A 14677-nucleotide genomic window follows, 5' to 3' on the forward strand; every position below is an offset into this window, starting at 1 on the left:
TAAATCCTTGGTGATAGGCTGACCCAAGTGCTCATGAAGACACTTCTTTTTCAGAGGTGGGTGTCTTTCTGGAATGTATTGTAAGAGGAGGACTGGCCCTGACTCAGCAGTTTCTCCTTTCCTCCTGCATGTGGATGTCTCTGTGTTTGGGCTGGACCATGTACATGAATGAGTTCATCTGTAACCTCTCACTAATTTCAGGAAGGGCCATACTGATGCAGAGATTGAGGCAATATTCACAAAGTACGACCAGGATGGAGACCAAGAACTGACAGAACGTGAGCACCAGCAGATGAGAGACGACCTGGAAAAAGAGAGGGTGGGTCTAGTTTAGGAGCACATGATTGATTCATTACCTACCATGTTTCAAACACCTTACTAAGTAGTGGATTACTGAGAGCGTGTGTGTGTGTGTGTCTTCTCTTTTTCCTTCTTTCTCTCTCTCTCTCTCTCTCTCTCTCAACTGATGTAGTAGTACCCTGCTTACTCCAAAAAGGATGGGAGTTTGGGGGAGAATGGATGCATGTGTATGTGTGGCTGAGTCGCTTTGCTGTGCACCTGAAACTGTCACAACATCGTTAATCGGCTACACTCCAATATAAAATAAAATTTAAAAATATATATATTAAAATGCAATGTTAGCATAAATGTAAAAAAAATAGAAGAGTGAAGCAAAACAAAACTGAGATATAAAACGGAATGTGAATGAAACTAAAAAAAAAATGCATTCCACAAAAATACATATGCTTAATAAGATTGAGCAACAAATTTAGCCCTAAGCTTTCTAGTAAAGCCACTTGAGGGGAAACCTGAGTAGTTATATACTTCACAGTGTCCGTGAGAATGGGAAAAAAAGATTTCTCAGGAGAGATACAATTAATTAGTTGTTCTTTAAATTATCATTTATAATAAAATAAAACTAACAGCTGCCTTCCATTTGAATACTTACTATGAAACTGTTAAAAATAAACTTACATGAGCTTTTATAATCAGAAAACATAATTTAAAGCTTTAACTTTAAAAATAGATGGTTAAGGGCTTCCCTGGTGGCATAGTGGTTAAGAATCCGCCTGCCAGTGCACGGGACTCGGGTTCGAGCCCTGGTCCAGGAAGATCCCACATGCCACAGAGTAACTAAGCCCATGCACCACAACTACTGAGCCCGCGTGCCGCAACTGCTGAAGCCTGCGCACCTAGAGCCCGTGCTCCACAACAAGAGAAGCCACCACAATGAGAAGCCTGTGCACCGCAACGGAGAGTAGCCCCCGCGTGCTGCAGCTAGAGAAAGCCCCGCGCCCAGCAACAAAGACCCAAAGCAACCAAAAATAAATAAATAAAACTAAATACATTTATTAAATAAATAAATAAATGGTTAAACAAACAAACAAAAAATCATGGTAATTGAGGTACAGAAAATACAAATTAATGTCACACGAAAAAGTTAAGTTTCCTACGAGGAGACAGTACAGAACAGTGGTTTCCAAATGCTGCTCCACCGAACAGTGCCAGTAGGTGAAAAACTTCAGTCATAGTGAAATATGAACAAGAAGAAGACAATGAGTAATATTTTCACATGGCTGTATTTAATACAATTCTTATTCTAAGATTGTATCCTTCCTTCCTTTGTAGCTATTACCTATGTTAACTTTTATGAAAAGATAATATATTTCTTCATTTACTTTTTTCTCTGCTTTGCTCTGTTTTTACTGTTCTTTCTTGTCCAAACAGAAAGTTAGCAACTTCTTGCTGGTCATTAAAATCTGTTTTGAAAATTTGCCAATCTAAAATTGAAAAGTATGAGAATCACAGTCTGGTGTTAACCTCACAGAAATCCTGGGTAAATGGCACACACCCATTTCCCACTTGCCCATGCCCTCAGTGAAGCTTCTGTGGAGTCTGGGGGTTCCTGCTCATCCCTCAGTGATACCATGTTCTCCAGGAGGACCTGGACTTGGATCACAGCTCTTTACCACGCCCCATGAGCAGCCGAAGTTTCCCTCGAAGCCTGGATGACTCTGAGGAGGAGGATGATGAAGACAGCGGGCATAGCTCCAGAAGGAGGGGAAGCATCTCCAGTGGGGTTTCTTACGAAGAGTTTCAAGTGTAAGTATAAAGGAATTGGCAGAATTTGAGTTGACAGGAATCAAAATGACGCTAAGTAGTTCCTCCCACCTCTCTCAATTTGTCTTTTCCATTACTAATCATCAATTCTTTTTTACAACTTTTATTGGTGTTTTTTCTTTTTATAAAAGTAATATGTTCATTATAGGAAAATTAGCAAATAAAGAAAAACAAAAGAAAATATTAAAATCTCTCATATTCCCAGCAACCAAAAATGTCAATTAACATTTTGGTGTTTGTGTCTCCATTTACATGTGTTTATTTTTTAATGTTTTTATGGCCTAGCGTATGGTATATCCTGGAGAATGTTCCATGTGCGTTTGAGGTACGTTCTGTTGTTGTTGAGTGGAATATTCTATAGATGTTTTTTTTAGGTCTACTTGGTTTTTAGTGTTATTCAGTTCTTTTATTTCCTTGTTGTTCTGCCCAGTTTTATCCACTTTTTGAAAGTGGGGTATTAAATTCCCCAACTGTTATTATTAAATTGTCAACTTCATTTCTGTGAGGTTTTACTTTGTATATTTTGAATTCTGTTGTTAGGTGCATACGTGTTTATAATTGGTGTATCTTCCTAATTGATTGACCCTGTTTTCATTATAAAATGTCCTACTTTATCTCTAGTAAATTTTTTTGTTTTAAAGTCTTTTTTATCTGACATTACTATAGCAACTCCAACTTTCTTATGGTTGCTTTTTGCATGATATATCTTTTTCCATCCTTTTACTTTCAACCTGTTTGTATCTTGGAATCTAAAGTGTGTCTCCTTTACACAGTATATAGTTGGATCTGGTCTTTTTATCCAGTCTGACAATCTCTGCCTTTTAATTAGAATGTTTACTCCATTTATATCTAATGTTATTATTGCTATAATTGGATTTAGTTTTGCCATTTTATTTTTTGTTTTCTATAGGTCTTTTTTGTTCCTCTTTTCCTTCTTTGCTGCTTTCTTTTACATAAAGTGAATATTTTCTGGTGTAACATTTTAATTCCTTTACTGATTTTTTTCACAATATTTTTTAGTTATTTTCTTAGTGGCTGCTCTAGGACTTAGCCATATACAAGTCAACTTATCAGAATCTACTTCATATTTATACTAAGTTAATTAATCCAATGAGATATAGAAATATCATTTCTATATAACTATCAACTCCTCTCCCTTTTTGTGCCATTATTATACACATTTACCTATGTGTATTACAAACCCAACATTACATTCTTATAATTATCACTTTATATAATTTTATGTCTCTTAAAGGAGCTGAGACAAGAAACAAGAGATAAGTATATAGAGTTCCTTGTATTAACCTTCTTACTTACCATTCCTGGTTCTCTTCATTCGTTCCTGTGGATTCAAGTTACTATCTGATATCATTTCTGTATTCCAATGCAACTTTGCTCTTACCTACCTCATTTGTCCTGTTATTATCAAATATACTATTACATTTTTATATGTTATAGACCCAATAATATAAGTATGTACATATTGTCTTCTACAATTGTTTTTTAAATCAGTTAAGAGAAAAAAGAAGAAATATGCATTGATACTATCCTTTATAGTTAAATAATTACCATTACCAGTGCTCTTTGTTTTTTTATGTGGATTCTAATGACTATCTGGAATCACTTGCTTTTAGCCTGGAGAGCTTCCTTTAGTATCTTTCCTAAGGCAGGCCTGCTAGCATGAATTCTCTCAGTTTTTTTTTTATCTGGGATATTTTTATTTCACCTTCATTACCTTCCAGCCCCCACTGTCTCTAACGAGAAGACAGATGTTAGTCTTACTGAGGTTCCCTTGTATGTGACGAGTCATTTTTCTCTTGCTGCTTTCAAGATTTTTTTCTTCGCCTTTGTCTCAGTATTTCTACTATACATCTGAGTGTAGATCTCTTTGCACTTACCCTACTTGGAGTTTATTAAACTTCTTGGATGCATAATATGTTCATCAGATATAGGAAGTTTTCAACCACTATGTCTTCAAATGTTTTTCTGCTCCTTTCTCTCCCTCCTTTTCTTCTGGGACTCCCATTATGTGTAGTTGGGGTCTTAATGATATCCCATGTTTCTCTTAGGCTCTGTTCATTTTTCTTCATCCTTTTTTCTCTCTGTTCTTTCTTTAGATTGCATAGTTTCTGCCCGTCTGTCTTCAGGTTTGCTGGGTTTTCTTCTGCTGCCTCATATGTAGTCTTGAGACCCTCTAGTGAATTTTTCACTTCATTTCTTACTCTTTTCACTCCAGCATTTCTGTCTGGTTCTTTCTAACAGTCTCTCTCCCTTTACTGATACTCTGTATCTCATGAGGCAGCACCATCATACTGCCCTTTATTTTCCTTTATGCATGATTTCATTTAGTTCTTTGAATATATTTAGAACAGCTACTTTGACTTGTCTACTGAGTCTCTCTGTATCTGGGCCTTCTCAAAGGCAGTTTCTATTGCCTGCTTTTTTTTTCCTGTGTATGGGTCACATTTTCCTTTTTCTTTGTGTCTCGTAATTTTTTTTGTTTTTGAAACCTGGAGACGTTAAATAATATTGCATATACGTATAAGTTCCCCTTCCCCCCAGAGCTTGTTTTTGTTGTCGTTTGCGTGTTTTTTAGTGAAGTCTGTTTCCCCCACATTGTGAAGCTGCTGATATCACTTTTTAGAGGTCACACCCTGACCATGCACACCGTCATCCTGGGAAGACAGAGGTTTTAGCAGGGCTTGCATTGTCTTCTCCCTTTTCCTCTTCTCTCTGTTAAGCCTTCTGCCTCTGTTGATATTACGTCTGCCCCTTCAGTTCTGCTAATTGTTGGCTGATTGGCCTGTTGTTTTCAATAATGTCTTGGGATACAAATTTCTTCACAGTGTGATGCAGTGAAATTCAGGTCCCTTTGCAGGGGTAGGTTTTGAAGCCAGTCTTTAGCTGTCTTCTTAGCTATCTCTTTCCCTGGTTCTTTCTGGTAAACTTGCCGGTAAACAGTTTAACTTGATGATCTCGTGAAGTGACCGGCCTCCTCTTAACTGCTTATCACTACAGTCTCCACTGTTTTCGAGAGCATTCTTAGGCTTGACTTTACCCACAGTTTGTTCCAAATTAAAGCAAGTTCACTTGGGGAAGCTTTGGAGCTCTGTCCTATGGCCTGATTCTCCCCCTAGGCAAAACTTCTGTGCCACTGCTCCAGAACTAGCGGCTGGCCCACCTCTCTCACAGTGACACCCCTGCTTCATGAATAAGGCGCTGGGCTGGGATGGCAGCCTTTGGCGTTCTCAGCTCACCTCTCCCAGCATGGAAAATCCACCCTACCGTTGGAAGCTGAGTGGAAGAAAAGAGCCTTCTGCCTCTCATCCACTCTTGCCTGGATTAGAGCCTCTGCATTGTGGATTTGGAGGTGGAGGCACAGGGATGAGAAATGCTGGCAGCCTGCCCCTCCCTGGGAGATAGTGTAGCCCCCCACTAGGAGCTGACGGGGTAGGGGTGGGTGCTCTTTGCTGTGCCCACCCCCAGTGGAGCTCTGTCACACTGACCCAGGGAGCAAGAGAGAGGGCAGACTGTGGCTCCAGTGTCACTCACTCGTATTCTTACTGAAATTTAGTGGATTTTCTTTTTTTTTTTTAACATCTTTATTGGAGTATAATTGCTTTACAGTATTGTGTTAGTTTCTGCTTTATAACAAAGTGAATCAGCTGTACGTATACATATGTCCCCATATCCCCTCCCTCTTGCGTCTCCCTCCCACCCTCCCTGTCCCACCCCTCTAGGTGGTCACAAAGCACCGAGCAGATCCCCTGTGCTGTGCAGCTGCTTTAGTGGATTTTCTTAAATAAAAGCCTCTTCGTTTGTTGTATGCCCTTAAGAAAATTTCCAGAAATTAAAAAAAAAGAATAATTCTCACAAGTTATGGTTGTTTTGATGGGGAGAGGGCCTCCAGGGCTCTCATGCCACCATTCCAGAAGTTTTGTCTCCTATTAAATGTTTTTAGAGTATTTATATAACATTTTGTTTATTCAAAATAATAGGATCGTAAGTGTGCATACTATTTTCTAACTTCTTTGTTTACATTATAGCTGACATCCTTCTATTTCATCATTAGAATGTGAACATCATTCTATTGCATTAAATATTGTCACAGTATAATTTCTGGTGTCTTCTGAGAATTCTGTTGTATAGATGAAGAATAATATATTTAAGCAATCGTCTATTAATTTTTAAAGTAACCATTTTTCAGTGACCCACTATTAATAAGCAGAACCCTAGGGAATATCCCTGTAGCCAAAAATTACGCACATACTTACGTCCTTTAAAACTTTTCAAAAAATGGAATATCTGAAAGAAAGAACAGGCATACCTTTTTCTGATAGGCGTACTTCTGATACAGTGTTGACTTGCGAAAAGGTTGTGCCATTTAGCGTTCCCACCAGCAGTGTATAAGAGTTTCTCTCTAAAGTTTGAGACTATTTAGAAAGTGTTTTAGATCATAATCTTGTTTAAGAAAAAAAAAAAAATCTTAGCATTTCCATTTGACAAACCAACTGGGCCGAAAAGCCAGCAACACAAGGTGGCTTTGCCCCTCTCAACCACGTTTCCTGCAGCCTAGTGAGACGGGTGGACCGAATGGAACACTCCATCGGCAGCATTGTGTCCAAGATTGATGCTGTGATAGTGAAGCTGGAGATCATGGAGCGGGCCAAACTGAAGAGAAGGGAGGTGCTGGGAAGGCTGCTGGATGGAGTGGCTGAGGTCAGTGGTCGTCTGAAACAGAAACACCCTGATGCTATAAAGTGTCAGCGTCATAGTTTGTAACCCTTAATCTGAGAGGATGTTTTTTCCCCATACCTGCAGATCAGTGCAGATAAAATGGTAACCCAGAGGTGTTGCTTTCTTAATACGCCTCACACTGATGCTAACTGCCTCAACTGGACTGTAGAGTTACTATAAATTACTATAAATTTATTACTATAAATTACTCCATTGATTCTCAGAATCGCTATTAAGGCTGGTGTTACTGCTCCAGCCTTACCCAAGTACAGATGATTGGGTCCCCAAATTTCCTAAGGCAATTTCTAAGTACGAGAGGATGCATCACTCTGCCTCAACTTCTTGGTTTCTCTTTCCTTGATTAGGATGAAAGGCTGGGTCGTGACAGTGAAATCCACAGGGAACAGATGGAACGATTGGTGCGGGAAGAGTTGGAACGCTGGGAATCCGATGATGCAGCTTCCCAAATGAGTCACGGTGTAGGCACACCGGTGGGACTAAATGGCCAGCCTCGCCCCAGGAGCTCCCGCCCTTCTTCCTCCCAATCTGCAGAAGGAATGGAAGGTGGAGGTGGAAACGGGAGTTCCAATATCCACGTGTAGGACATGAGCTACTATACGTGTTCTTCATAGGTGAGAAGGTGACTGTCCTGAGTTGCCGTGACAAGTACACTATTTATATGCCCTGACCACCATATATGATGCTGGTCTTTGTGACCAATCGGTAATTCTTCTGCACTTTAATTTATTTTAGATAAACTTTGCCCATGGATCAAAGAAGATGTTTTTTCTTTTTCTCATATAAGAAATCCAGGTGTAAATATTGAGTACAGAAAAGAAAATCTTTGTAAAGTATATTGAGTGGTATGCCCACTTGGTACCATAACTGAGTCTCCTCAGTTGACAATGAAGTAGCCTTTTAAAGCTAAAAAAAGAACTGTGAAAAGGCTTCTGAGTTTTTTATTTCCAATCACAAAAATCAGTATTGTCATTTTTGCCGAGTGTGTGAAGGGAAAATAGGGGCATTCCTTTCCACTGAGGCTTCGCTCATGGGCTTAATACATAGCTTTCTTTTAAGAAAGGAGCCTTTTATTTCAACTACCTTCCTGGGGTGCACTTTTCTCAAAGAGCTAGAAAAGAACCCCAAACCATAGAATGGGTATGTAGTCATTATGCTAGAATTTGTATGAATGGTGACGATAAATGTTGTTGAACACTATGCTTTTTTGTTATTTTATCATATCTGATGCCTGGGGGACGAACCATTTCTCTTAATTTTTACACTGTTTTCACTCATTTGAAACGAGCCGCATGAAACCACTAAAGACCAGTTGTGGGTTACAGTGTCATCTCTGACCGTAACACAGTAGAATTGGAAGGAGCCAAATCACTAAATTTGATTTTTTTCTAATAATTAGTTGAATATAAAGATTCATCCGTATAGTCTTTTCCCATGTGGCTCAACTTATTTGCAACTGAATTTAATGTTGTAACTAATCTAGGAAGGTCAACTTACTAAATCTTTTAGGATGTACTGAACGTTTTAACTGAGTAAATATGTTCATTCTACACAAAATACTAAGGACTTTTGAAATTCATATAAAATATTATAAAACTAAGGTTTGAGTTTTATACCATTTTAAGAACACAGAACTCAAATTCTCTTGACGCTGCGTTTCAAAACTAGAATTTATAACCCAAGTGGAGCTTAATTTAATGAAAAGGAGTTTTGGTTACTGGAAGTTCAACCATTATCAGAAGGTATAAGCTAAAGTTTTTGAGTTTGCAGCATTTTTTTGTTTGTTTGTTTGTTTCAATAGGAGAGGGCCTCACCAAATTTATGGGGAAGAAACCTATTTCTCAACAAAAACTGAAAATCTTATTTTTCAAAACTGAGTAAGCTGACCTTTGAGAGCAAGAGAGAATGCAGTGCTGGTGAATAACGCTCACCTGGAGAATAGCAGCGAGGCCTGTTTCTAATGCTGTAGTTTAAACTCACATCGTTGTTTATTTAACTGGTAGAATATGTCAGTCAAATCTTCAAAGAGAACATGAGCAAACCAGCCTTTTTTAGCTGGCTTCTACAGAAGTGATACAGATTGGGTTTCTTTAACAGTTATTTCCCACGGCTCATCTCCATCTTTGCTTTCTTTTGAATATGCTACACAAAGTTCTTTATTACTAGGTACTAAAGTTTGCATTCCAGGGATATTGAGTGTACGTATTTATGTATGTGTACCATGTTGTTACATGTAAACAAACTTCAATTTGAAGTGCAGCCATTATGTGGCATCCATGTGTACTGACCATGTGCCATATATCAATTATGGTCACTAGAAAGTCTTTATGATACTTATTATCATACTGTTTTTCATTTCACCTGTAAAATTTTGCAGAGTTCTTTCTCTTTACTCGTAAGTTACATATTTTTTTTTCTTCTTTAGTCACGGAGAATTACCTCCTTCTCCCTCCCCTATCATCTTCCCCTCTATATTGGTATCATTAAGAAGTTGTTACATATGCAAGTCTCTCAACAATCAAGAATTTCATTAATGTGTAATACTGAGCACTTTACTTCCTAATAAAGACTTAATAGCAGATGTAAGAGTTGTCTGTTTCTTAAGTAGAAGCAGTTGGGTAATTTGTCTTGTATCATGAGACTAATAGTAAAGGCTTAGACTTTGAAAAAGGCATCTTTCTATGTTCAAAAACGACGACTGACACATTACTTCTTCCGCAGTAGGTACCTCTGGTAAGTTATTCTGATGATTATGTTAGTGTTTCCTAACGTACAGCCACTGCATTGTACTTACGCATTCCTATAGTGAATGGTTGGCTCTGATACTTCTGCTGTTTCAAAATCTTCATACATGATTCCCCTGTTGACTTTTCATGAGTTCCTCCGTGGGTACGTAACAAGAGGTGGGATGCTGAGTCCCAGGCATACAGACATTTAATTTCACCCAGAACTGGCAGGTTGCCCTCCAGAATAACGGCAGCAAGTCTACAATTTCACTACATGCATGAAAGTACCAGTTCTACCCAGACCCTCTCCAGCATTGGTACCATCCAGCTTCCTAATCTTTGTAATTGAATGGTTTTGAAATAAGGTGTCATTTTATTTTGCATTTCTCTGATTCCTAATAAGGTTGAACGTTGCCTTATGTAGTTGTTCAACATTTGGGTTTCCTTTTTGTAAATTGCCCATTCAGATCTTTAAAATAGTACACTTTGATCTAATGGGAAACAGGTGTGTTTCTGTTCACTGTCTATTTTTCCACTGGGTCATGGTCTATTTTGTTGATTTGCATAAGTTCCTTGTGTGATTTAAATAGTAATCCCTTACCGGTTTTGGACTGTTCATATCTCTCATCAGACTGGTAATTTTGTCAATGTTTCCTTGGTGTTCATGTGTTAATAGTAATATCCATCAGTATTTTTTTTTCCTGTATTGTTTTGGGGGTTTTAAAGAGACCTTTGTAAGGTCACAAACTTTTATTTATTAAACTTACAGTTTTACTTTCACTTTGAATACATCTTAAGAGTAACTTTGCATAAGGTCCATAGGTATTTTTCTCCATAGAATTGAGCCATTTATATCAGTACTCTCTATTAAATAGGTCATTTTCTTTACTAGTTCATGGCATCACTGATATATTTCAGGTTCGTGTATATATGTGTCTATCTTTGAATCCTTTAGCCTCTTACACCCATCTCTGAATGTTCCTGCACAATAATTTTTATTATGACTTTGTAGTACGTCCTCCTTCATATGTGCTAAGGTCTTCATATGTGTTCTCCTCTTTGGCCCTCTTTTTATTGACTAGGCTATTTTTGTGTACTGTTATTTTTCCATATAAATGTCAGAACAAGTTTGATGGGTCCCGGGGCATGAGGGTAGGGGAGGAGGAAAGAGAGCAGAAAGTCCTGCTGAAATTTAGTTGGAACTGCATTGAATTTATTCATTAGTTTGGGGAGAACTGACGTCTTTACGATATCAGAAACATAACTCTTCATCTATTCAGAACTTCCTTAATGCCCTGTTTCTTTAAATTTCTTAAAGATTTTATGCATTCTTTAATATGGTTTTATTGCTACTATGAACAGTATCTTGTCTTCCATTATATTTTCTTGTTCGTTATTGCTGACATAAAGGAAAATTACTACTTTTTTTATAAATTAATCTTACATATATCATACTTGTTGAACTCCTACGCTACCTCTGATAGATTCTGCATTGATTCTTTGGGTTTTCTATGTAGAAGACCGGCTCATTTGTAAATAGGGACAGTACCATGTTAGAGGCTAGCAATAATAGTAGACATGCTTGTCTTGTTTCTGGTCTTACTAGGAATATGTTTTAGCTTGTGATCCTCTAAAAGAAAACCAAGGCAAGGACTTGAGTTCAGGTGATACTAGGAACCTGGAGTAGGAAACAAGAGTGAGCCAGGAAAGGAGGAAATTCATATACAGGTGTGTCATTGCAGTTGACTCTGTAGGCACAGAAGCCCAACTCCACCTCTGAGAAGGCTGCAGAATGCCTCCTGTAATTCCTTATCTGAAGAACATAAGCCTGGGGCATTTGTCCACTGGCTCTGATCCCTGCTGGTTGACGGGTGCTCCTGGGGTGTTAACACCCCTGCAGTTTCAGGCTACACTTGCACGCGGGCTGAGCAGTTTCCTTCAGCTTTGGAGAAGGCCCTAGTGCAGAAAAGTGAAGAGATTTGTGGTGCAGGCTGGAGGAGGGGTAATTGATGTCAACATGATCTGAGCTCACGTGGAGCCGTCCACCACAGCCGCGACCCAACAGAGGTGCAGAGCAGATATGACACAGCAGCAGCGCCATCTATTCCATCTACCCCATTCACCGTGCCAATGCACTCATGCCCACATTAAGTGCACTCTGGACTTTTTGAGGGAGGTCAGCAAGAATCTAGAAAACACAATACAGGAGGGGCAGTGGAGCTGGTTAGTCCTCACTGCTGCTGCTGGTCACAAGCCCAGAATTACTTCTTACTTCTCTCCTCTACCATCCTTTTTAGAGGTTCCTCATTCTTGGCCAGAACTTCAGTTGTACTAGGTTGCTTGCCTGTTAGAATGATTCACACCTTCATCGCTAAGGGCACAGAGCCCTTGGTTCCTAGTCCTTTACCAGACTGCCTGTTAACTATGACCACCTAGCATGGAAACACCAAGTTCCCTCTGTGAATTCCCTGCCCCATTATGTAGCTGTGAAGTCTAGCCCCTCCTGACAGAGATGACAATGCAGTAACTGCTTCCTTTGCCTGCTGTTCCACCAGTGTGAGGATCTCAAAGTGACTAAGTGGCAGACATACTGCTAGTTTCAGGTTTAGTGGAGCCCCTGCTGTATTCCCAGGTGAAAATGTACCCTCACTCTTGAGGATTCAGGAACTCCAGTACAGCAGTGCCTAAAGCTACAGAGACAGGAAGCATAAATTCTGCATATGGGTTTAATGGGAACGATACTGAGAGAGGCCACTGTCATTTGGCACATGGACCTGTGTGTTCTGTTGGGAACAGGCACTCTTGGTTTAATGCGAGGGTCTGCAAACTTTCCATAAAAGGCCCGATAGTGAATATTTTAGGCTTTATGGGCCATAATGGTCTCTGTTGCAACTACTTTGCCATCATGGTGCAAAAGCAGCCACAGATCATACAAATAGGCATGAGCATAGCTATGTTCCAGTAAAGTTTTATTTACAAATAAGAGGCAGTGGGCTGGATTTGGCCCACAGGCCATAGTTTACCAAGCCCTGGCTTGATGCACAGAACAATCCTGGAGGACGGCACTACTCCAGTCCCTGCCAAGGGGGTCGTGCATGAACTGGCATGATGCCAGTAACCACTGTGATGTCCTGTGGGATGTAACAGTAATTGCTAAGATATATGGAGCGCATCCTATGAGTCAGGTACTTCTAGCCACTTTACATGCACCATATGCATTACCTTATTTAATCTTCACACCTCTGTGGAGGCAGATACTATGAGGATCCCTATTCTGTGGATAAGAAAGATACAGACTAAGTTAATCAAGTCCACAGACCTGGGAAATGGAGAATGACAAAGTGGGAAGTGGGGGAACTTTTGCCTAACTGTAGAGATAAACAGACCCTGTATTCACCTCACAGATCCTGAACTTCTTTTAGGTACAACTTTCTAGCTTATATTGAAGCCACTGTCCCCATCCTGGCTTCTGCACATGTTTACAAAAGTGACTCCCCCAGATTGGGCACTGGTACTACTGCAGTACGTTCCAAATCTCAGCAAGGAAATAACCTGCCACAGAGTATGGCTAGTCACAGTCTCTGAAACCCAAGTTTCCTCATCTACAAAACGAAGATGGAACAGCTTGAGATTTTCCAAACAGTACACAGTCAAGCCTTTCAATCACTGAGACAATGCCTCAGCCTTCCTGCTTGGCAAAGAAACGGGGCCAAACCGAGAGGCCACATCCTCACTTGGATCCGAGCAGCACCGCTTTCAACCGTCATGACTGAAAGGCTGTTCTGCGGGGTTGCCGGGTATAAGAATGATTCTGCAGGTTAAAAAAGGTTTGGAGATCCGGTGATGTTAATGCACTCGCTTAGTTCTACATGTGATTCTGATATTTAGGCGGATACAAAATAGATGGCTTTGAACACAACTGTTGCACAGTTGTGACTGGATCAAGATCGAATCATAATAAATGTACGTTAAATGGTCTTAACTCCTTATGACAATCCTCAGTATTTCCCAAAGAATCACCTGGATTTCCAGTTCCACTCCTCAGAGATTCTAAGTCAGCAGGGGAAGAAAAAATGTCTTTCCTTCCTTTCTTCCTTCCTTACATAAGCATGCCAGATGGTCTTTTTTTTTAAAAAAAAACTATTTTTAAAAATATTTATTTATTTATTGGCTGCGTTGGGTCTTCGTTGCTGTGCATGGGCTTTCTCTAGTTGCGGCGAGTGGGGGCTACTCTTCGTTGCGGTGCGCGGGCTTCTCATTGCGGTGGCTTCTCTTCTTGTGGCACATGGGCTCTAGGCACACGGGCTTCAGTAGTTGTGGCTCATGAGCTCAGTAGTTGTGGCTCACGGGCTCACTAGTTGTGGCACGTGGGCTCTAGAGCGCAGGCTCAGTAGTTGTGGCGCACAGGGTTAGTTGCTGCGTGGCATGTGAGATCTTCCTGGACCAGGGCTCGAACCCATGTCCCCTGCACTGGCAGGTGGATTCTTAACCACTGCGTCACCAGGAAAGTCCCTACTTCTTAGTTTCTACTTTTGTTTTTTTTTAGGCCGCGTCCCATGGCATGTGAGATCTTAGTTCCTCAACCAGGGATCGAACCCACACCCCTGCATTGGAAGGGCAGAGTCTTAACCGCTGGACTGCCAGGGAAGTCCCAATTTCTCAGTTTTGACATGCATCATGGTACATAAAATGTTAACGTTAAAGGAAGCTGGGCAAAGGGTATACAGGAACTTTCTGCATAATTTTTGCAACTCTTCTAATAAATCTAAAATTATTCCAAAATGAATAGTTTATTAACGGGAGTGGGAGGCTTAATTAAGGATGTATCTATACACACAGGAACACAAAAGTGAGCTGCAGTGACGTTCTGATAATAGCAACAGAGGGGAGTATACAAGTGTCATTTCAAAAATAACTCAGAAGAGAGGAAGCAGTATTGGAAGGGGAGCTCGGCGGGGGCTTCTCTGCACTGGTAATGTCCTATTTCTTGACATTGTTGGTTGCACAGGTGTGTTCCTCCTCACTGGATTGTACTTTTCCCTATGTTACCCTTCAGTAAAAAAGTTTAAAAACAC

The 14677-nt window shown here is 40.0% G+C and overlaps 1 protein-coding gene across 1 annotated transcript in view; it reads left to right on the plus strand.

Annotated features, from left to right (window-relative positions):
* Positions 1-7634, plus strand: part of PKD2 (polycystin 2, transient receptor potential cation channel) — a 47286-nt gene extending 39652 nt beyond the window's left edge. Inside the window, exons 12-15 of the mRNA XM_029235064.1 lie at positions 202-319; positions 1940-2103; positions 6693-6840; positions 7224-7634. Of these exons, the coding sequence (XP_029090897.1) occupies positions 202-319; positions 1940-2103; positions 6693-6840; positions 7224-7460 (667 nt within the window). The 3' untranslated portion in view covers positions 7461-7634. The remainder of the gene's footprint in view (positions 1-201; positions 320-1939; positions 2104-6692; positions 6841-7223) is intronic.
* The last annotated feature ends 7043 nt before the right edge of the window (positions 7635-14677 follow it).

The sequence above is a fragment of the Monodon monoceros genome, unplaced genomic scaffold, assembly GCF_005190385.1.
Source record: "Monodon monoceros isolate NGI ecotype Baffin Bay Population unplaced genomic scaffold, NGI_Narwhal_1 Super_Scaffold_20, whole genome shotgun sequence".
In the NCBI taxonomy this organism is placed as follows: Eukaryota; Metazoa; Chordata; class Mammalia; order Artiodactyla; family Monodontidae; genus Monodon; species Monodon monoceros.